General features: G+C 38.3%; 1 protein-coding gene across 1 annotated transcript; it reads left to right on the forward strand.

Annotated features, from left to right (window-relative positions):
• Positions 1-8,554: 8,554 nt before the first annotated feature.
• Positions 8,555-22,782, forward strand: LOC120492714 (stonustoxin subunit beta). Its single transcript, XM_089118259.1, is given in 3 exon segments — positions 8,555-8,576; positions 21,574-22,001; positions 22,004-22,782. Coding segments are annotated over 3 exon segments (609 nt in total). The 3' UTR covers positions 22,163-22,782.
• The last annotated feature ends 2,062 nt before the right edge of the window (positions 22,783-24,844 follow it).

Genomic DNA, 24,844 nt, shown 5'->3' on the forward strand with positions numbered 1-24,844 from the left:
GCTCTTCTCATCTTCCTCTGTGTAAAGTGTGTATAAGCTCTTCTCATCTTCCTCTGTGTAAAGTGTGTATAAGCTCTTCTCATCTTCCTCTGTGTAAAGTGTGTATAAGCTCATCTCATCTTCCTCTGTGTAAAATGTGTATAAGCTCTTCTCATCTTCCTCTGTGTAAAGTGTGTATAAGCTCTTCTCATCTTCCTCTGTGTAAAGTGTGTAAGCTCTTCTCATCTTCCTCTGTGTAAAGTGTGTATAAGCTCATCTCATCTTCCTCTGTGTAAAATGTGTATAAGCTCATCTCATCTTCCTCTGTGTAAAGTGTGTATAAGCTCTTCTCATCTTCCTCTGTGTAAAGTGTGTATAAGCTCTTCTCATCTTCCTCTGTGTAAAGTGTGTATAAGCTCATCTCATCTTCCTCTGTGTAAAGTGTGTGTAAGCTCTTCTCATCTTCCTCTGTGTAAAGTGTGTATAAGCTCTTCTCATCTTCCTCTGTGTAAAGTGTGTGTAAGCTCTTCTCATCTTCCTCTGTGTAAAGTGTGTGTGTAAGCTCTTCTCATCTTCCTCTGTGTAAAGTGTGTATAAGCTCTTCTCATCTTCCTCTGTGTAAAGTGTGTAAGCTCTTCTCATCTTCCTCTGTGTAAAGTGTGTATAAGCTCTTCTCATCTTCCTCTGTGTAAAGTGTGTATAAGCTCTTCTCATCTTCCTCTGTGTAAAGTGTGTGTAAGCTCATCTCATCTTCCTCTGTGTAAAGTGTGTATAAGCTCATCTCATCTTCCTCTGTGTAAAATGTGTATAAGCTCTTCTCATCTTCCTCTGTGTAAAGTGTGTATAAGCTCTTCTCATCTTCCTCTGTGTAAAGTGTGTAAGCTCTTCTCATCTTCCTCTGTGTAAAGTGTGTATAAGCTCATCTCATCTTCCTCTGTGTAAAATGTGTATAAGCTCTTCTCATCTTCCTCTGTTTAAAGTGTGTATAAGCTCTTCTCATCTTCCTCTGTGTAAAGTGTGTATAAGCTCTTCTCATCTTCCTCTGTGTAAAGTGTGTAAGCTCTTCTCATCTTCCTCTGTGTAAAGTGTGTATAAGCTCATCTCATCTTCCTCTGTGTAAAGTGTGTATAAGCTCATCTCATCTTCCTCTGTGTAAAGTGTGTGTAAGCTCTTCTCATCTTCCTCTGTGTAAAGTGTGTATAAGCTCTTCTCATCTTCCTCTGTGTAAAGTGTGTATAAACTCTTCTCATCTTCCTCTGTGTAAAGTGTGTATAAGCTCTTCTCATCTTCCTCTGTGTAAAGTGTGTATAAGCTCTTCTCATCTTCCTCTGTGTAAAGTGTAGGGTACTTAAGGGTACTTCAGCACCCCTAAAAAGGAGCTCAGCACCCCTAAAACTTGGAGCAAGAAATGTTGTTATTCTAAAAATTTAGTTAGTCTTTGACACGGTTAAATAATGTCCAAAACATACTCCGTAGTTTGTGGTTTAAAATGAAATGAAAATGAAAACATTTCTCTTCTTCTAACATTACATTTTTGTACCTGCACCGCTCAGCACGGCCGTCATCCAGCGCGAAACACACGCAGAGAGAACCCGGGCAGTTAACGTTAGGTAGTTTTGTGAATCAACTGAGACGCTCCAGAGCTGTGTCTCACACTTCTTTCCTTTCAGTTGTTCCGATTCCGAAACCATATCGGTGAGTACTGGAGTCAGTATCCTGAATCACCATGGTAAACCTATAATAAGTGTTTATTTTCAGACTGTTTTAGTCTAGCGGGTCGCCGCCGCTGTGGAGTAACGTTAGCGGCGTGGCAATCAGGAGAGTCGGGACTTTTCCCGGTGAGCCGGTAGTGTTTCAAGGCCGCGAGGGCTGGTCTGATAAAATTTATACATTGCAAGTTCGCCAAGCGCCCAAGCGAGGGGAAGAACAAAAAGTTGTGTTTTTCTTATTTTCGATAACGGAGCGTATATTTGCACTAAGTGCCTGTCTTTCTAGTAAATAGATGCACGTTGGCGGAGAAGCTACAGTGGTGTAGGTCGTAGGGCGTGATGTGTTTGAAAGCAGTTTTAGATGCACTCGACCTGAGTTCGAATCCGCCTTTTGCCGAACTCTCTCTTCTCCCTTTATCTCCCAACACATATGAGATGTAAAATTTATAACCTAACATAAAGGGCTCTAGTGTTATACAGTATTTTGCCAACAAACTAAAATCGAATCCATGATATGACTTTGTGCCTTTATAAAACAGCACAAGACTTTAAGAATAGGCTTCCACATTTGCTGGGTGATTTAAAGAAAAGTGTGCACTTTGCTCACGTGATCAGCATGGTTATATCTGGTGTTTTCTCCTAAATAAAAGCTTAAGGGTTTATTTCTTGCAAGTGTAGAAATATGACATGTATTTTAATTTTCCTATAGTGTAATGTTGATTAAAATATACTTTTAAAAAATTATTTTTCACTTATATAGTTCATTTATAGGCTATATAGATTTTACATCATAGGAATAATTATATAAATCATTATTACATTATTATAATAATTGTTTGGCATCCTAAAACACCATTGATAATGTAATGTAGACTGAGACTCTCACAACTAAAAAGATGTTTGAGCCCTTTTTATTGTCCTGGTACAAATCAATGCGTTTTCTTTGTTCAACGAGCAGTTCATGGGTTGAAGCTCTTAATTTTGATCTCTCAAAGAGCACGAGATTGATGCATTTAACCTTAAAATGTACAAAATTTTCTAGCGGGGGAGCATGCCCCCGAACCCCCCTAGAGGAACAGAGTCCACCACATAGTTTTACAAATTTGTTAATATCTTTTGCCTTTTTTATTGCTGGCTGGGGAACTGCCGATGAAAATGAGCTCTTTTAGCTAACTCGGGTACATTTACATTATTCTAATGTTGATTAATGTGTACATTGTCCCTCTTACAAATAAATAAATAAATAAATAAAATGAAGAGAGAGAGGGAGCGTATATGGGTGTAAAATGTGGGTGGTGGCAGTGGGGCTCATTGGCTCAGCACCCCTAAAGCTCTGACCCTAGAATCGCCCCTGGTCAATAGTAGTTCACATATCAAAATATCACACATTTCCCCCATATGATCATCAAGCCACGGCCCACTTATATATATATATATATATATATAGAGAGAGAGAGAGAGAGAGAGAGAGAGAGAGAGAGAGAGAGAGAGAGAGAGAGAGAGAGAGAGAGAGAGAGAGAGAGAGAGATTGATTGAAAAACTCCTTTAATTCCTAATTAACATCCTAAAACATTGACATTATAACATCAATCTCACAAACACTTAAATATTATCAAAAAGATAAAACCATCTCTCCATCATCACCGACAACACAAAGAACATTTGCAACAGACCATTTTTCAACAAAACACTGTACATTGTTTGTCAACTTGTAATAAGCATATTCAATTCTAAGACGGGATGCTAATAGGCCTAAAAAGACCCCATTGACTTCATTTGACCCTTTTTTCTGAATCACATGTTTCCTTGAAATCCATATGGAAAGTTTAGCCACTCCAAACACATAATTCATCAAAACATGTTTTTGTTTTTTCTTTACAGAATACTTTGGTCCAAAAATAAACAAAGAAAATGAAAAACATTCTCCCCAAAGTAAACACCACTGTTCCAATAAATGAAACAACTCTCCTAACCTACAGCATTCACAAAACAAATGAACCAAAGTTTCATTCTGGGTACAAAAAGGACATTCCACCCCTTGACTAGGATCTAAATGGGCAACATGTTTATTAGTGGCTATAGCCCCATGAGTTATTCTCCATTGGAGATCTCCCGTCCTCTTATCAATTGGTAATTTATACAAAGATCTCCAACAGCCTTTCACAGACTGATCAGGGCCAAAGTAATCAAACCACTTTGATGGTTTCATTTCCACCAAGGATCTCATGTAAAACATTTTTACACACAGAATATACATTTGTTTCTTGCCCAACTCTTCAAAAGAACCTAGCTGTACAGTTGAGAATGAAAGAAAGCTATTTTCTATGCTGAGCCCCTCTTCAATTGTTAGAGAAACATCAAGTGATGGGAAAACATATTCACACCCGTCCTCCCATTGACCCAGCACATCTCTTTCACTGGCAAAAGCTTTCAGTGACGATGGTAGTGACTCACAGACCTCATCCACTATTTTTCCAATCAATCTCTCAGATCTTACATTGGCCAATCGTCCTAGTTCAACTAGAGAGGTATTCATGGCTCTAAAGAGATGTCCCAGCTTTGTGCATCCAGCCTCTCTCAGTGCTGATCGTAGACTGGAAGATTTTAATGACCTTACATTAATAAAATCATTAAAAAATAGAGGCTCTTCAAAGATCCACATTCCAGGCAATGCAGTTGAATCTCTTGTAGTTTTCAAAATGTGATATGCATTTAAAACTGAATAATAGAAGGATGTTAATTCCCCAAAATCTACTTCTTCAGTTTTTAACAAAAAAAGTTGCTTACTATAACCCAGCCTCCCTGCCTTCTGTAAAAGCAACTTTGCAGTTTCATGCCATCTCAACCCATTCCCATATAGAAATCTCTGTACAGTTTTTAATCTAAACGTCACAATACGTGAAGATAAATCTACAAGTCCCTGACCCCCCTCACAAAGAGGCAGATAAAGGGCAGCAGCTCTAATCCAATGACAGCCTGACCAAAAAAAATCTAAAAGTTTCCTCTGTAAACTTTTAACCAGGGCCTCCGGTGGATTTAAAACCATAAATTTATGCCAGAGCATGGAAGCAACCAAATTATTTATTACAAGAACACGCCCTCTGTATGACATCTGGGGCAACAACCATTTCCACTTGGACATTTTTGCAGACACCTTCTCCATTATTCCCTCCCAGTTCTTTTCTTGATATTGTTGTGTGCCCAAAAAAATACCCAAAACTTTAAAGCCATTTTTCCCCCATGTCACACCTCCAGGTAAACAAGGCAGCTTTTCCTGTTCCCACTTTCCCACCTGTAAAGCCTCACTTTTATCCCAGTTGACTTTCGATGAAGAAGCCTTTTCATAACACCTCAAAGCCCTTAAAATTGTACATACATCATCATCATTTTTAATGAATATATTGATGTCATCGGCATAAGCTGAAACAACTAAAGGGGACTCAAAAATGTGATTTGGTAACCTAAAACCATTCAAATTGTTCCTCAAAAAACACAAAAGAGGTTCAATAGCTAATGAATAAAGCTGTCCTGAAATAGGACAACCTTGCCTTATTCCTCTTTCCACAGGAATTGGTCTGCTAAGTCCTCCCCCTACTTTGACCATGCAAGAAGCTCCATTATAGAGGAGACTTATCCAGGCAATAAATCTCTCTCCAAAACCAAAAGCTTTTAAGACAGAAAACAAAAACCTATGATCGATTCTGTCAAACGCTTTCTCCTGGTCTAAAGATAAAAGTCCAACATTTTGATCATACACTTTACACACATCTAACACATCTCTTATCAAAAATAGGTTGTCCATTATAGTCCGATCTGGAATACAATAGGTCTGATCCATGTGCACAAGCAAGCCGATATAAGGCTTCAACCTATTGGACAGAGCTCTAGAAAGCACTTTATACTCGGTACATAAAAGCGCAACAGGCCTCCAGTTCTTAAGATGTGATAAATCTCCTTTTTTTGGAAGTAAAGTTAATACAGCTCTTCTGCAAGAGGTTGGAAGTAAACATTGTTCAAAAGAGCTCATCAGGACTTCATGAACATCGGATCCTATAGTCCCCCAAAAATGTTTAAAAAAGTCAATACTGAGTCCATCTATTCCGGGTGAGCGCCCCGAAGTCAGCTGATTAACAGCTATAGTGAGTTCCTCCAGGCTTAGTTCTTTATCCAGTTCTGTTTGTTCAAATCCACTGAGTTTAGGCAGACCTTCTAAAAGTTCTTGGACACATTCTTCATCACATTGCTCTTTGCCATACAACTCTGTATAAAAAAGCGCGGCGCATCTTCTCATTTCTCCTCCATCAGTTGTTACATGCCCATCCGGACATCTCAGACATGCCATGCGCTGATTTTTCACATCAGTTTTTTCCAAATTGAAAAAAAACGTACTTGAGGCATCCATATCCTTTAATTGAATATATCTTGACCTCACAAGGGCCCCTTTTACTTTTTCTTGTAGCAAAGAACTCAGCTCCACTCTCTTTATTTTCAAAGTGTCATTGCTTTCCGCATCCCCACCATTTAAAAGGCCATTTTCAATCTGTTTTATGGCCTCCTCAACTTCATTTATAGCCTGTTTTAACATAGTAGAAGAAAAAGAAGTATATTGTTGACAAAAAATTCTGATTTGAGCCTTTCCAACTTCCCACCACTTATTTAAAGACTCAAAAAGACTCCTTTTTTCTTTCCACTTCTGCCATAGAATTTTAAAATTCTCACAGAATGTTACATCTTGGAGCAATTTATTGTTGAAGTGCCATTGAGATCTAGTAATATTTTGCATCAAAGAAATAGTCACAGTAATAAGATGATGATCAGAAAATCCAACTGGTCTAATTACACTTTCAATTAACTTTGATCTAAGTCCGTGTGACAAGTAAAATCTATCTAGTCTTGCTGCACTCACTCTTCCATCTAAAATTTTGACCCAAGTATATTGTCTTTCATTTGGAAATTTAATTCTCCATGCATCTATAAGATCTAACTGGACCAGTAAACTTTTTAAATTTCTACTAGATTGCAAATGTGGCTCCTCACTAAGTCTATCATTGTTAAAATCAACAGTGCAATTCCAGTCCCCACCTAGAATAAGATAGTCAAAATCATTTAACTCAAGAGCTTTTTTTACATTATTGAAAAACTCTATTCTTTCAGACCCAATATTAGGGGCATAAATGTTAATAAAACAATAGACTAAACCCTCTATATTAGCTTTGACCATTTGAGCTCGACCTTTAACTAAGTCACAGGAACTCAAAAACATTAATTTTTGAATTACTGGAAAAAAGTATTGCTACCCCTCCACTCAAATTACTCCCATGATTTAAAAAAACTTGACCACCCCAAGATAGACCCCATTCAACTTCATCTTGTGTTATGCTATGTGTTTCTTGTAAAAAAAATACATCTAGTCTATTTATTTTTCCCACCTCCTTAACCATTTCTCTCTTCTGTCTATCCCGCCCACCATTCATGTTTAAAGAGCCCACTCTTAAACTCCCCATAGAAAAAAAGAAAAGAAGGGACAGACAGAGAAAAAAAATAGGCAAAAGATGCATCATGATCAAAGCTGACATCATCTATTTTCTTACTAAAGCTCTCCGTCCTTTTCCTGTTTTATTTGGCTTGGAAACCTTTTTAAGTGCCGTGACATGTTTCCTCAAACGATACCGCTTCCGTTCATCCAACAAGTCCAAACTAACCATCTTTTGTAGTAATGCCACCGACCTAATAAATTTATCTGTGTCAGCAAAGTAATCATCGACCTTAACTGACTGACCAAACGTTTCATCCAGGAAATTATTAATTTCCTCCAGAGAATACAAATCTTTCACTCTATTTGACCCATCAAAACCTTCACCATCTGACTCATCCTGTTCCATCTCTTCAGCATCACTTTCCACCTGACTTCCAACATTCAACAAAGTAGTCACTTCATTCTCCACGGATGCAACAAAAGCATTCTGGTCAGTAGGTACATTTTTCTCCGTAGCTTCAACTTCACTGATTTGTTCCCCTGTAATTTTCACCTCTTTTGGAGGTGCCACAGCGCTCTCAGCAGAAGTTGATGGCTCTGAGGAACTATCATCCACCTTACCATCTTGATTTGTCCCAGTATTCTCTACACTATGCATTCTTTCTCCCTGAACAGTAGACATACTACTAGAAGTTGCGCCACCTTGCCCATCAGCTTCCTGTGTTTGTACAATGTGGTTCTCTGCACGTTCAGCTTGTTCTCTGTGCGGGCAATCAAGACGCTTGTGCCCCACATCCCCGCATTCAAAACATTTCATACTCCCTGAATTAGCATACACAGTGTAATATCCTCCTCCATGCTTTATCTTAAAGGATACATCCAAAGACTGTGTTGGAGAGTCTAGGAACATAAACACTTGTCTACGAAGTGAGATAACATGTTTTAAACGCGGATCCTTGCATCCGAGCGTTACGGTCTTAAAACCACTCGCAAACTTTCCAAACCTACGCAATTCTTGTTCAATCAGCTCATTTGGAATGAAAGGCGGTACACCTGAGACAACTACTCTTGTAGACGGCACTGATAACGGCGAAACTTGAACAAACAAATCATTGATAAACACTCCATTTTCAACCAAATCATGTACCAAGCGTTCGACTTTCAAAAAAACTACTGCCGCTTTATTCATTCTAGACGCATGAGAAATATTATCAAACCCTACCTGTTCACCAACTGCGATCAGAGCCTCCTCCATCGTAACACCGGGATCAGTAACGAACCGAACCCCGTGTCCAATGGACAGCGGCGGCGTCACAGCGGACGCCATACCCGCGAAAGTTTAAACAATTATTATTCCGTCTGTTTTCCGCCCGATGCAAAAAAATAAACGATGTCTTACCTTGACCATGCACGTGAGGAAATGAGAAGAAAAATCACCATAGCAGCATGCCAAAAAAACATCAAAAAGCTAGCTCCCCATGCACAACCACTCACTCAATCATTCACTCACTCACACCAACGGAAACCGAAAACCGGAAGCCCGAGAGAGAGAGAGAGAGAGAGAGAGAGAGAGAGAGAGTTTTTTTGAGTTTTTCACAACAACTTTATTTGATCCTCAGAACTTCATATCATAGCTTTTATATTAATATCAATAATTACATTTCTGTCATAAATCACTCCAAATCCACTCCAAAATACTTATTCCAATGCTAAAGCAAAAACCACCATTCCTTCCACAACTGTGCAAATAGCTTCATTATATCCCCACCTTTGCAAAAAAACTTCATAATCATTAACCAACTTATAAAACTTAAAGTCAATCAGAACCCGACTTTTCACCAAATTTTTAAAAACCATCTCAACTTTTTGCCCTACTATACCTTCTGACCTCTTTTTCCTTGAGATATAAATAGCTCTTTTAGCTTGTCCAATCAAGAAATTTAGCAGTTGACATTTACTTCTTTGTGCCGCTCTATAGCGTGGGCCGAGAATAAAGCTTTGAGTGGAGAATTTTTCACCAAAATTTAAAAACATTAATTTAAGTATACTAAACAAATTCTTCAACCTTGAACATTCTAAAAAGCAGTGAAAAATCGTTTCCCTTATTTTACAGAAAGGGCATTCATCAGATACATTAGAATTAATAGTATTCACAAAAGCATTTACAGCAACTGTGCCGTGCAATATTTTCCATTGAAGATCACCTGTGGATTTTTCTAACGGTGATTTATACAGTATTCTCCATACAGGTTTTACATCATCTTCCAACCCCAGTTTTTCTCTCCACACTGTATCCTTTCGTTCCTTAAGACTTGTTTTATTTAGCACCTTTACACAGCATTTATATAACACTTTACTTCGAACCTCTTGAAAGTTCAAATTCTCCAGACTTTCCAAATCTAACAAGAAACCATTTAAGCCTTTTAAATCAGGAGTAATTAAAATGATTGGAAATGGATCTGAAAAAATAGAAGCCACTCTACCGTTATAGTAATCTTTCAATAATGTTTTTTCTTCTACTGTAAACCTTTGTAATAATAAATCTAAAAATTTTCCAACCTGTCGTACAGAATGAACTCTCAAATAAGAGGCCACAGCTTGAGAATTACTCAGTTCAGGACCACCAATGTCCATTAAGTTGCTTAATTTTAATGTTTTGGATGAGCACAATATATGAGATAATCCTGGTGTGACTTCACAAGCCACATCCAACCTCGCTCCATGAACAAGAGGTTCCTCGAGCAGCCAGTACAGAGATGTTGTGTGTTGCCTCTGTTTTCTAAAAAGTTGCCAGACATTGAAAAGTCCTTTGTAGAAATGATTCGACATGTTAAACTGTAGTTTGCTGAAGTCTGTTAAAAATAGTCCTGAGTTCAAGTTTAATCCACTTGCTTGATTGAAGATAATATCCGCTACTTTCCTCCAGACCAACTCCACTGGTCCCGTCAAGTATCTCTGTATAAACAACAGTCGAAAAGCTGCTCTTCTGCTGGCCAGATGTATGAGTTCTTGTCCACCCTTCTCCGTGGGCAGAAAAAGTACACTCTGGGCTATCCAGTGAAAACCATTCCAGAAAAAGTCCACTATGATGGCTTGTAATTTTGCCAAAAGCCCAACAGGAGGATCAATACAAGTCAAACGGTGCCATAACATTGATGCAACCAAATTATTAATAACTATAACTCTCCCCCTAAATGACATCTTCGGCAAAAGCCACTTCCATTTTTCAAATTTTCCTTTTACTTTTTCTAAAATACCATCCCAATTTTTTTGTAATACAGATTCATTCCCAAGATAAACACCCAGATATCTTATGCCATCACTTTTCCAGGACAAGCCTCCTGGTAATTTAGGAGGCCCACCATCCCATTCACCACACACCAATGCCTCACTTTTAGACCAATTTACTTTGGCTGACGAATTAATGCCAAATTCATCAATAATTTTCTTTAACACCATTATGTCATTTTGATCTTTAATCATAACAATAATATCATCAGCATAAGCGGATACTTTTACTTTTTCACCTGAATGTGGTATAGACCATCCTTCAATACTGTTTCTAATTTTTACCAGCAGAGGTTCAATAGCCAAGGCATACAACATTCCTGATAATGCACATCCCTGCCTGATCCCTCTTTTGACTTTAAAAGGTGCACACAAACTCCCATTTATTTTCAGCACACTCTCAATGTCCTGGTACAAAACCCTGATCATAGCAATAAAACCTGAGCTGAACCCAAACTCCTCCAGTGTACGCCAGAGATAGCCGTGCTCAACCCGATCAAACGCCTTTTCCTGATCTATTGAAATAAGACCAGTATTTAAACTCGATAACCTAGAGACTTCCAAAATATCTCGAATTAAAAATATGTTATCAAAAATAGACCTATTAGGTACACAGTATGTTTGATCATGATGAATGACCCTTCCAACTACCTCCCTCAGTCTTATTGCCAAAACTTTAGATAACATTTTTAAATCAGTGCACAGAAGTGAAACGGGTCGCCAATTTTTTATTTCCTTTAGATCTCCCTTCTTTGGCAGCAGAGTTATGACTGCCCTTCTGCAGCTCAACGGTAGCAAGCCATCAGCCAGACTCTCATTGAGTACTGCAAGCAAATCATCTCCTATTACTGACCAAAACTTCTTATAAAAGTCGATGGGGAGACCATCTATTCCAGGTGCCCTGCCACATTCCATGCTCTGCAGTGCAATCTGCAATTCTCCTGTGGAAATGGGCTTCTGAAGTTCCTCATTAACTTCATCTGGCACTTTCGGCAACCCAGAATGAAAAGAATTGGCTAGCTCGTCCACTTCTGGGCTCTCACTCCTGTACAACTCTGAATAAAAAGACACCGCCCTTCTTCTAATTTCCTTAGGCTCTGTTATGTCTGTTCCAGTTGTTGAATATAGCGAGTGAATATATCGACTTTGACCATTCTTTTTTTCTAGACCAAAGAAGAACTTAGTCGGGCCATCCATCATTTCAATGCTCTGAAATCGAGAGCGGACCAACGCACCCTGTGCTCTAACACCTAATAGCTCATCTAACATCTTTCTTTTGGATTTGAGGAGCTCGCTATGCCCTTGATTTCCTGTGGATGCTGCTGAGTTTTGCAGGCCCACAATTTCAATCTCTAGGTTTCTCATTGACCGGGAAATTTCCCTGGAAACATTGAGTGTGTACTGCCGGCACAGCTGCTGTATTTCCACTTTACCATAATCCCACCACTGTTTTAAAGATTTGAATTCATGCTTCTTCAACCCAAACTGTTTCCAAAAATATATAAACGTCTCAATAAAAGCATTATCTTGTAACAATAAGATGTTAAAGTGCCAATAAGCACTCTTGGGTTTTATATTTGCTATATAAATATTGCATTCTACTAAACAGTGATCAGAAAAGCTTACAGGTAAAATCATACATTTCTTTATAACATTAAAATGATGTCTAAAACAATAGAATCGATCCAGTCTAGCCAAAGACATTAAATTCTCTCTTGCCTGTGCCCATGTATATTGTCTTTCATTCTTGTGCAAGATTCTCCAAATATCATAGAGATCATGTTCCGCAACGAGTTTCAATATTTCATTCTGAGATGCCATATGAGGCTCTTTATGGTTCCTATCTACTTTATGATTTTCTGTACAATTAAAATCTCCTCCCATAAACATATACTCTTCTTGTTCAAAACTAGATAGAGCATCACTCAATTTTTGTATAAAATAAACCCTCTCAGGACCATGAACAGGAGCATAAATGTTTACAAAAACTAAAACAAACTTTTCAAATTTTACTCTGACTTTCAATAGTTGCCCTTCTACAATGTGTTCAACCTCATATGATATAGGTTTTATGTGTTTTTGAAAAAGAACAGCTACCCCACCACTAGATGAATTTTTATGGCTTAAAATAACTTCGCCATCCCATTCCATTTTCCACTCTCTCTCATTCTTAACATCACTATGGGTTTCCTGAACCATCATCACATCATATTTCTTTTGTCTTATTAGTTCATACAGCATTGTTCTCTTCCCACTTTCTCGTGCACCATTTATATTGAGAGTGCCCAGTCTTAGCGTACTCATACTGTAGATGAATGAATAAAAACCAAAAAAGGGCAAAACAACCAAAAAAAGAACACAAGAAAAATAAAAAAAATCATTCTGTTTCAAATTCATCGTTCAGTATATTCATTTTCAATTTTTGCACAATTTTTTTCAATCTGTAGATTTCTTGATCAGTAAAGGTACTTGCACCCTTCTCTTTCATTGACATTTTAGCTGAATAAATGAACAGTTCTCGATCTGGGAAATAATCTTCCACTCTCACTCCTTTCATTCCTTTAGTTGTTTGTAAGAATTTTCTAATTTTCTCAAGTGTATAGTCACTTCTAGCAGATCTTTTTTGATAGACTGAATTCGCAGACCCTGAAGAATCACCTCCACTTTCTGAGGCGGACTGAGCCTCGTCATTATTGCTCGTATCTGACTCCATCTGAATCCCAGAATTTTCAACATCTTTTCCTGATAATTCATCTCCCGTATCTTTCCTAACTCTCTTCCCATTGCCTTTTTTCTTTAATTTCCGTTTTATTGCAGGTGTTTTAAAAACACTTTCATCCTTTATCAATTCCATGTCTTCTGCTCCTTCTATTGCAACTAAGTTAGACTCAGTTACTTCACACTCTTTTAAAGTACTTATTTCTCCACCATCACTCACAACATCTTCCAAGTTTTCCTTGCCAATTCCTCCATTATTATTTCCTTCACCCCTTTCCGTGCTAACCCTTGATCCTTCGCCGGGTTCTGGCTGTCTCTGCACTTCACTTCTACCTACATTTGTCTGCTCCTTATTCCTGTTCTCATTCAGAGATACTACTGAGTCACCCTTCTCAGGACAAGCACGAATTATATGTCCCTCCTGTCCACACCCAAAGCACTTCATATTTTCTGAAGTTGCATAAATCACATAATCATAGTTATCCACCTTAAATTTCATGGCTAAACTTAGCTCTTCATTTTCATTTTTTAGAATCATGTGCGTCTGTCTTCTAAATGAAACCACATGTTTCAGCTGAGGTGATTTACAGCCTAACGCAATCTTCCTGATTTTAGACACAATTTTACCATGTCTCATTAATTCCCTTTCGATCACGTCATCTCTGATAAATGGCGGTACATTTGAAAGCGTAATCCTTCTAGCCGGCTGAACCAAAGGCATTACCGGGGTAAACACACTGTTGATGACAATCCCTTTTACTACAACGTCATTGACTTTCTCTACACTATTCAAAAAAATCACGACGGCACTGTTCATTCTGGCTGCAGACAAAATACTAGAGTAGCCAACAACTTCAGCGACTGCAACGGTGCAATCCTCAACAGAACAACGTTCCGCGGGGATGACTTTAATGCCATGTTAAGTCATCCAAACTTTGAGACGCTGCCATAACGGCCAGCGTCTCTTGCTCAACAATATTCTTGGCAATAAAATGATTCACACAAATAAACCGCAAAAGATAGAAAAAGGTAGAAAAACTCACTCATTCAACAGCGTTCTCTTTCACCCACGCGCGCTAGCTCCCCCCACTCACTCGCAACATACGCTCAAAGAGAGAGAGAGAGAGAGAGAGAGAGAGAGAGAGAGAGAGAGAGAGAGACTTTTGACTTTTAAACTCCTTTTATTTAAAACAATTTAGGGTTTTAAGAAAAACTTTTTTTTTACGCAAATTACATTATAAAACAACAGCCATTTTACCAATTAAAAACTAAACTTCCATACTCACTCACATTCACCAAAGCCTCTCTCACACCCCATCTCCATTCAAACATAGCAACATTGTCAGTGTATTTATAATATGTATACTCAATGGTCACACGAGATTCTATTAAAGACCTAAACATAGCTTTCATATCAACTTCTTTTCCTGTATTTTTACACTGGTGGGATTTCAAAATGGCTAACTTAGCTTGGCCAATTAAAAAATTGGCAAGAACACATTGTTGTTGCCATGACTTTCTATATTGATACCCTAATATAAACAAGGTTTTATTATATAAAAACCCTAATTTTGTAATCAATTTTTCGAGTACTGCAAATAAAGGACCAAGTCTTGGACATTCAAAAAACATATGAAAGACAGTATCATGAGCATTACAGAAGGGACATGACAGACCAATCTTATTGAACTTTGATACCAAACTATTTAAGGCTATAACACAATGGAGTACTCTCCACTGAAGATCTCCGCATCTCTTGGAGATAGGAGGTTTATACAATACTCTCCATGATGGATGTACTTTGTCACAAATAGAGATCTTATCCCTCCATTTGGTATCTGTTTTTCCTTGCAAATGTCCAACATGCACAGATTTAACACAAATATAATAAAGATTTTTCTTTGCCACATTATGAAAAAAAGAATCCCCATACCCCTTCAACAATGTAGTCTGGTTTAAATTACCCCCAACTCCTCCATCTTTGGGGGTCACCTTCAGCTCAGGGAAGTTCTGAGGTGTAAAACCATCTACCAGGGTTGAGTTTACACAGGACATTAATGTAGGGGGCAAAGCATCTCTAATACACTTAATTATCCTATCCACAGTTCTTAGAGATTTTAATTTAACCTGTGCAGCAAGTGACAAAACAGTTCGCCACTGACATTGTGTCAAATCAATTAAATCCATAACTTTACTAATTCCAGCATTTAAAAAAAGTGGAACTAAACAAGACACATTAGATGGTATCTTTATAAGAGGATTAAAAAACAAGGGCTCTGAAATCCCATAATGCACCTCTTCTGTTCTTGAAATACTTCCATGATTTAATTACTGACATGTAAAAATTAGGGAAGAAAACATGTGCTTTTTCCTCAAAAGGCTTTTCCATTAAGAACAACTGTTTGTCTAGGACTATCCCACCTAAATCTGATAGTATAGATAGCCCAAATGTAACCCATTGTAAAGGAGTAGAACAATACAAAAGCCTCTGTAATGTTTGTAATCTCATTGCTAGTATTTTTGACTCTATGTCTATTAGTCCTTGACCTCCCTCAGCCACCGGAAGATAAAGTATACCAGGAATAAGCCAATGATAACCGTTCCAAAAAAAATCCACAAAAGCTTTTTGAATGGTAATAAGCAACTCTTTAGGAGGATTTAAAACAGTTACTCTGTGCCACAGCATTGAGGCAGCCAGATTATTGATAATCAAGCACCTCCCCCTGAAAGAAAGCTGTGGTAGAAGCCAACGCCACTTCTGCAATCTGCCGATCACCCGATTTGCTAATCCCTCCCAATTCTTTTCAGTATATTGGGCCATCCCAAAAAAAAAACACCAAGTACTTTAAATCCATCTTGAACCCGTTTGCACTGTTGTGGCAATTGAGGTGGTCCTATATCCACCCAGTCTCCCAACAAGAAGGATGTACATTTATCCCAATTAATACGAGCAGATGTAGCTTTCTGGAACTTATTCAAACAAGAAATAAGATTAGTAACATCATTAGTGCTCTTGATTATTACTGTAACATCGTCCGCGTAAGCTGTAAGTTTCACTGGGGCCTCTTCTGGGAAACCTGGGACACCGATACCACACAGCTGCTTCCTCAGCATAACTAGCAGAGGTTCAATGGAAATAGAGTACAGAAGACCAGACAGAGGGCATCCTTGTCTTATTCCCCTAGTCACAGAGAAAGGTCTAGTTAAAGACCCATTAATACGCAACATACTATAAATGTCACTGTACAGAAGCTTGACAAGAGAAATAAAATTTGCATCAAAACCAAAAGCTTCAAGGGTCTTGAACAAATAATGATGGTCCACCCTGTCGAAAGCTTTTTCCTGATCCAAGGAGAGGAATCCAATGTCCAGTTTGTGCCTTTGTGCAACTGAAATAATATCTCTTACGAGAAAAAGATTATCAAAAATTGTGCGTTTAGGGACAGAAAATGACTGATCTTCATGGATTACCTCAGACATATATTTTTTAAGCCTATTAGTTAGTGTTTTAGATAACATTTTAAAATCAACACAGATCAGTGACACTGGTCTCCAGTTTTTAAGGAACCCAAGATCTCCTTTTTTTGGGATCAATGTTATGATTGCCCTCCGACAACTTAATGGAAGTTTCCCACGATTAAAGCTTTCCAGGAAGACTGCATACAAGTCCTCTCCAATCAAATTCCAGCAGCCACGATAGAATTCAGATGAAAGACCGTCCAGACCAGGCGACTTCCCAGGGCTCAGCTCCTGGACGGCAAGAGAAAGTTCAGCAAAAGATATAGGGCTCTCATGGATAAGTTGATCTTCCTCTGATAACTCTGGTAGATCACATAAAAGTTGTTCTGCTGCTGATCTATCACATGGTTCAGCAGAGTATAGGTCCTCATAAAAGGAAAGTGCATGAGTGCGGATGTCCTGTTGGTCAGTTGTCACACCTCCTTGTGGTAAATTCAGTTTATGGAAGTACTTATGTTCTCTTGGTTTTTTTCCAGACCAAAGAAGAATGCAGAGGGAGTGTCCATTTCATTTAATTGAGAATATCTGGTCCTTAAGAGGGCTGCTCTTCCTTGCTCCTCCAACAAAGTCTTTAGAAGGAACTTATTCCTCTCAATAGAATCAGCAGAGTCACCATGGTTACTTTGTCTCAGAATGTCCTCTTCAAGAGATCTCATTTTTTCTTTGAGAGTTCTGGTGTTATGAGCAGTGTATTGTTGGCAAAACAACTTAATATGCACTTTGCCTATGTCCCACCACTGACTTAATAAAGGAAAACTACATCTCTCCTCTCTCCAAGATTGCCAAAAAAGGCCAAAAGAGTGAATGAAAGAGTGATCCTGTAGTAATCTGTTGTTAAAGTGCCAGTGTGATTTGTGATTTTTAGAAGACAGGACAGAGACAGCGACTGAGATATAATGGTGATCAGATAGAAAAGATGGTACTATTAGGCTATTATAAAATCTACCACTGTTACTCCTGGCAACGTAAAACCGGTCAAATCTTGCTCCAGACAAAGAATTTGAGTTTACTTTTAACCAAGTATACTGCTTGACCCCAGGGAAATTATCTCTCCATATATCAACAAGATCATGAGAACCAATAACATTTTTTAAAGCTTTTGCAGAACTTGAGTGAGGCTCAGCATGATTCCTATCTAAATCAGGGTTTACAGTACAGTTAAAATCACCTCCAACTACCACAACATTATCCTGTGGGCACTGTGACAAGGCATCTGATAGCTTTTCAAAAAACAGCTTATGCTCTTGCCCAACATTGTTAATTTAATACTTTTTACCTAGTTGTCAATCGATTGTGTAAACACCATGAACAGCTGATTGTAACGTGCGCACTGTTGACGTTGTGGCAGCGCGGATTGATAGAAATGGATAGAAAATAGTGCCGCATTAAAACTGAGGTATGAATTTTGACCGCCGTGTTTTTTGTGTGGTAAATTAATCAAGCTTTGAAACGCAAATCATTTTTTCACGTAAAAACGCACAGTTTTGTGGCCCCGGAAAATAGCCGGGAGTACTTCATTGAAAAACTTCCAGCGGTCAGAACTCTGACCAGGGGGTCACAACAGAGTGGGTCAGTGTGTATGCACTATAGTGCTGGTAAGGATTGCATACAACTTCATGTCTTAAATGGGCGAACTAACCCTTTAAAAACTTCATAAAAATCATCTTTCAGTAGATTCCAGAAATGTTTATAGAATTCAGCCGGAAGTCCGTCTAACTCCGGTGTTTTTCCAGTTGAAAGTTTCATAACAGCTTCCGACAGCTCTTGTAACTGTAGTCCAGAGTCCAGCTGTTTACTCCGCTCATCCCAAAGCTTTAATAAGTCTTTATGCAACTCTTCCATGCATCCAATATCACAGAGTCCTTCTCCGAATAAGTCCTTATAAAAACTTTGAGCAATTTTTCTCATTTCTTTTGGATCTGAAACCACATTTCCATCTTTCAAATGCATCATAATTTTTCTACCTCTTTCTTTATTTTCTAGATGAAAAAAGGAACTTGGTGCATCCATTTCTCTTAAACTTGCAAAGTGATCTCTAATTAAAGCCCCTTTTGCTTTCTCATGGAATAATGTTGCTAAAGCTTCTTTTGTTTCTTCCAGCTTTCTAACTATCGCAACATCAACAATTAACTCACTTTCAATCTGTTTGATCTCTTTTTCCAGTTCAAACACTGTTTTTTTGATCCTGCACAAATGTGTTATATGTATAATTTTGACAAAATATTCTAATCTGTGATTTTCCTATATCCCACCACTGAACAATATCATCATAATTGCTTTTTTGCTTTTTCCACTCCATCCAAAAAACATTAAACTTTTCACAAAAAAGTACATCTTGTATCAATTTCACATTGAAATGCCAATAATAGCTATGACTTTGTGACTTTATAACATTTATTTCAATTATACATAAATGATGATCTGAGAACCCATTTGGACAAATTGTTGATTTTAAAATTCTATTACTTTTACTCTTATTAACATAAAATCGATCTAATCTGGCAGAAGTTATACGATCATGAGAAACCTTTACCCACGTATATTGTTTTACTGTGGAGTGTTGCTGTCTCCATACATCAACTAAATCAGATTTACTAATGACTTCTTGTAGAAATTTAGCAGAAGAAGGATGAGGTTCTTCACTATTTCTAAGGTAAACTTTTCTGTACAGTTCCAGTCACCCCCTAACACCAACCATACATTTTCATCACAATTTTTCTTTAAAAACTCATGCAACTTTTTAAATATTTGTATCCTCTCTGCTCCAGTATTTGGTGCATAAATGTTAATGAAAACAAAAACAAAAGCATTTACACTTGCTTCAACAGCCTTTCTATTTCATTAACAGACACATTACTTATATTAATTGTCTTTGAAAATAAAATCGCAACTCCTCCACTAACATTTGTACCGTGACTCATATACAAATCCCTTCTCCACTCCATTTCCCATTCCACTTCATTTTTGACGTCACTATGCGTCTCTTGTAGAAATGTAAGATAATATTTTTATTTTGGATGTATTCATTTAAACATGCTCTTTTCTTGCCATCTCTTCCCCCATTGATATTAATAGATCCTATTCTACGGCTCTCCATGAAAAAAGAGGACAGAAAAAGGGAAAGAGAGATCAAGATAAAAAGAGACAGATTATTCACCATTTGTGCTTCCTTCATAAATAAACTATAAAGAGTTTTCAAGAACTTTTTCTTTTCTCAGATTCGTTACCATTTTTTTCAATCGGAATCTTTTTTTCCTGCTCAACTCTTCGTAACCAACAGTCTTTTGAATCTTAATCACTGAAGCCAAAAACTTTTTCACTTCAGGAAAAAATCCCTTTACTTCTACCTTTTTCCCAAAGGTTTCGTCAAGGAAATCATTCATTTCCTTTCCAGTATAACTGATCTTCATCATAATTAGAGGGAAAATCTGACATTTCAGAAAGACAATCATCCTCAACCAAGTTTTCAGCTACATCAGTGTTCTCAGAGAGCTGAGACAGAGTTAGACCTTTATCATCCAATCGATTCTCAACGACATTTACATCAACCGAACTTTCAAGATTAGCTTTCTTTGCGTCACTTATCCCTGCCTCTTCAAAAATCCTCTTTTTCCCTCCATCGCATTTTTTCCTTTTTTCCCCAAATTTTTTCCCTCCTAATTGCTTTTGGCCTACATCTTCAGTTGGTTCATCTTGTTCATGTCTACTCGATTCATTCTGTTCCTTGTCGGGTTTATTATCTGTCTCCGTTTGTTCACTTTCATCTGCAGTTTCTACTTCACCCTCGAGCACCTGTTCACTTTCATTTGTTTTGCTGATACCGTCTTCAGTGTGTCTTATTTGTTTATGCCCGACATTACCACACTTGAAACATTTCAAATGGTTGGTGTTCGCAAAGATCATGTAAGATTTGTCCTCGTGTTTGACCCGAAACGAGATTTCTAACGTCGGAGATTCTAAAACCATAAATACCTGCCGCCTAAAAGACAGCACATGTTTTAAAGCTTCCTTTGTACATCCGAGAGGATTTAGTGTCATTCCACTTACTATTTTCCCAAATCTCTGCAGTTCATTTTCATGCATGCATTAGGTATAAATGGTGGGCGATATGAAATGTTCACTCTTGACGACTGTGATACCGAGGGCGAAACAATAACAAAAGCTCCACTTACCCAAACGCCGCTCACGATGAGTTTACTCACGAAACTTTGATCCTTTAGAAAAACAACCACAGCCTTATTCATCCATACAATGTTTTCGAATCCCGTTTGTTCACCAATCGCTACAAGCACTAGAATCAGGCACACACCTGACCCCATGGCGGAGCGACACGGACGAAACCTCCATCTCAGCCCTCCGCCACGATGCAAAAGGAAACTTTTACCTGGCGACTATTTTCCTTCTAAATAAAACTACTACTTAACTAAAAAGAAACTAAAAAAATTACTACAAAAAGAAACTAAAGGAAAATACAGGAAATTCCCCCAGAAACACTCCTCTCACCCGTTGGACGCTCACATTCCCCAAACTCCCAGCATGCACCGGGAGAGAGAGAGAGAGAGGCCTATTATAATACATTTTTACACAAAAATTGTTAACACACACACACACACACACACACACACACACTGTCCCCTTTTACTTAACATACACATATTTGTAATAATCACACTCTCAATCACACTCACTCACTCACTCACTCACTCACTCACACACACACACACACACACACACACACACACACACACACACACACACACACACACACACACACACACACACACACACACACACACACACACACACACACACACACACACTCATTCAGTGATTTGTTGTTGATTTGTGTCATTTAGTGAAATGTTTCTCTCTTCTTGTGTTCAGATGTCTGTGATCTCACACTGGATCCAAACACAGCACACACTCGACTCATTCTGTCTGATGAGAACAGGACAGTGACGCATGTGAAAGAGCATCAGCCGTATCCTCGTCATCCAGAGAGATTTGATGAGTATCGTCAGGTTGTGTGTGTAGAGAGTCTGACTGGACGCTGTTACTGGGAGGCTGAATGGAGCGGGATTGGTGCTGCTATATCAGTGACATATAAAGGAATCAGGAGGAAAGGACGGAGTGAAGACTGTGTGTTTGGATGCAATGATAAATCCTGGAGTCTGATCTACTGTAATAACAGATTCTATGTCCGTCACAATATGATCAGCACTGATATTCCTGATGTCTCTTCATCCTCTAAGAGAATAGGAGTGTATGTGGACGTGTCGGCCGGCACTCTGTCCTTCTACAGCGTCTCTGACACACACACACACACACACACTTACACACACTCTACACCACATTCACTGAACCCCTCTATGCTGGATTTGGGCTTTATGAGTTAAACTCCTCAGTGTCTCTGTGTGACATTAAACAGCGTCCTGAGAGAAACAACAGTGACACCCATATGGAAAAAATATAGATAAATTTGACTAAATGTTTATATCTAAAACTTGTAAGTAATATATATATATATAACAGTCAGACAAGACACAAAATCCTTATTAAAATTGTGTAATATGATGATTTAAGATAATTTGGGAACTTATAATTACTATATATGACCATATTAAATCCAAAACAATATTCTTAGTAGATACACGTAACATCAAAGTTATATGAGTTGGGCAATCATTAGTGAAACCAAAATCTTGGTATATTGTATAAAAACCTTACAAGACAATAGACGTATGTAAGATGTCACTTATATGAGACATTAAAGTACATGGAAAAGCACATGATGAGATGACCAAAAATAATGTATAGCATTTCTAAGATTTTATGACACTAGCACTGTCTCAGATCAGATTGTCTCCGATTGTTTTTAGATCACACTGTCTTCAATCTCCATTAGTGATTTTTTCCAAAGATGATTACATGGGTTATATTTGTTGTTATTTAAGATTTTATGAGTAATTCTATCCAATGAAATAGTCAAAAATGATTGTTTATTTACAGTTAGATTTTCAAGTTCTTGTGTATGCAGCAAATATTCAAAATTGGCATGTAAAAATAAAAAACACCCAGTTACTCTTTTCTTGACGTAGAAAGATTTAATTTTGCACTTAATTAGTATATGAGATGTATATTTACAGACAGACTGCGACGACCGCACTGCTGCGCTGTGAAACCCACTCTTTTCAATGGCTTGGGCCGCGCAACAGCGGTTTGTTGTTGCGTCCAGCAAAGTGCAAGCACAGCAGAGCCACCGCTCAGTGACCTCACGCACACGCCGCAGTCAAAGTTAAAAATGTTGAACTTTTGCGTTGAACTCGGCGGTTTTGTGCTGAGCCCCGAAGCCAGAGCAAATCGCTTCCTATCAGAAAGGGCCATTAGAGAAGGTCATCCATGCTTTTATTTCCTCAAGACTCGATTACTGCAATGTTCTGTACTCTAGTATCAGTAAGGGAAATATTCATAGATTACAGCTCAGTCAAAATGCTGCAGCCAGACTTTTAACTGGCACTAAGAGGATTGACCACATCACACCATGTTACCTGTGAGTATTAGAATTAATTTTAAGATTTTACTTCTCGTTTTTAAAGCCCTGAATGGACAGGCTCCTGCCTACTCTATGATTTGATAACTCCCTACAAGCCGGACCGATGCCTGAGATCCTCTGGCAGGGCAATACTAGCGGTTCCCAAGTCTAGTCTTATCACTAAAGGTGACCAAGCCTTTGCTGTATGGCATTTTTATAAACATATTATTATTATTGTTATTGTATTTTCTGATTTTATTGTTGATTTTTTACTAAAAGCAAGTGACCCCAACTTCAGGCGGCATACATCGATATTGGCTACCAGCTATACAGCGTGCTAACCTCTGGAGCAACTAGGGGTTAAGTGTCTTGCTCAGGGACACATTGGTGTTTCACAGTGGATTCGAACCCGGGTCTCTCACACCAAAGGAATGTGTCTTATCCACTGCACCATCACCACCCGCTATGCTATCAAATACGACTTTATACAGGCTTAGTAAAAAAAAATGAAAATCAATTTGTGGTGTCAGCATTGTTATTGTGGCAGGCCACCACAAATAAATGAAAGTATGGGAAACACTATGAACAGACTCAGACTACAGCTTGGCCATAGCGGCTAGCCGACACAGGCAGACCTGCCCAGAGAAGACAGACTGTTTCAGCTTACGAAGGTGGAGACAGGGAAACATTTCCCACTTCAGTAATTTTTACAATATTGTCACAGTGGTTTGTAGAGAAAGCTGATTGGGATAAGTTTGAAGCGCTAAGTGAGGAATGGCTATCATGTGTTGATGGTAGTGAAAGTATTGATGTATTAACTAGAGAAATTAGGTCAGGCATAATAGCAGCAGCGGATGTCACTATTACAAATCAAAACCCAAACGCTTGAATAAAATAGTGCCATGGTGGTCAAGAGAGTGTAAGGAAGCTGTAAACGAAAGAAACAAGGCATTTAGATTACTTAAGACGACACACACTTTCCAGCATTTGATAGAATACAAGAGAGCGCAAGCAATGGTGAGGCAACATGTCAGGAAAGCAAAAAGGGAATACTGGAGGAAGTTTTGTGATTCTTTAGGTTGAACTACTCCAATAGAGAAGGATTGGGGGATGATTAGGAAAATGAGAGGAAATGGTTGGGAATATGGATATCCTGTGATAATTGATGGAGATGACAGAATAACCTCTAGAAAGGAGAAAGCAGAAGCTATAGGAAAAACACTAGCCAAAGTACACAGTTCAGAAAACCTTAGTTATGAAGAAAGAAAAGGGAGAGAAGAAACTGTGTCTAAATATCAAAGAGTGTTTGAGAATGAGAAGTTCACAAAAGGAGAATTGAATAGAGCACTGAAGACGTTAGGAAAGTCCGCTCCAGGTAAAGACACTATATGCTACTCAATGTTGGAGAATCTGAGTGATAGTGGTAAGGATGTCCTGTTGAAGTTGTACAATAAGATATGATGGAGGGAATTATCCCTAAAGAGTGGAAGGAGTCTATCATTGTACCAATTAAGAAGCCGGGGAAAGACCCTCATAGTCCAAGCAGGTATAGACCAACAGCACTGACATCGCAGATGGGTAAGACAATGGAGAAAATGATGAATGATAGGCTGGTGTGTTGGG

The sequence above is a fragment of the Pimephales promelas genome, chromosome 13 (genome assembly GCF_988280905.1).
Source record: "Pimephales promelas chromosome 13, fPimPro1.hap1.1, whole genome shotgun sequence".
Lineage (NCBI taxonomy): Eukaryota > Metazoa > Chordata > Actinopteri > Cypriniformes > Leuciscidae > Pimephales > Pimephales promelas.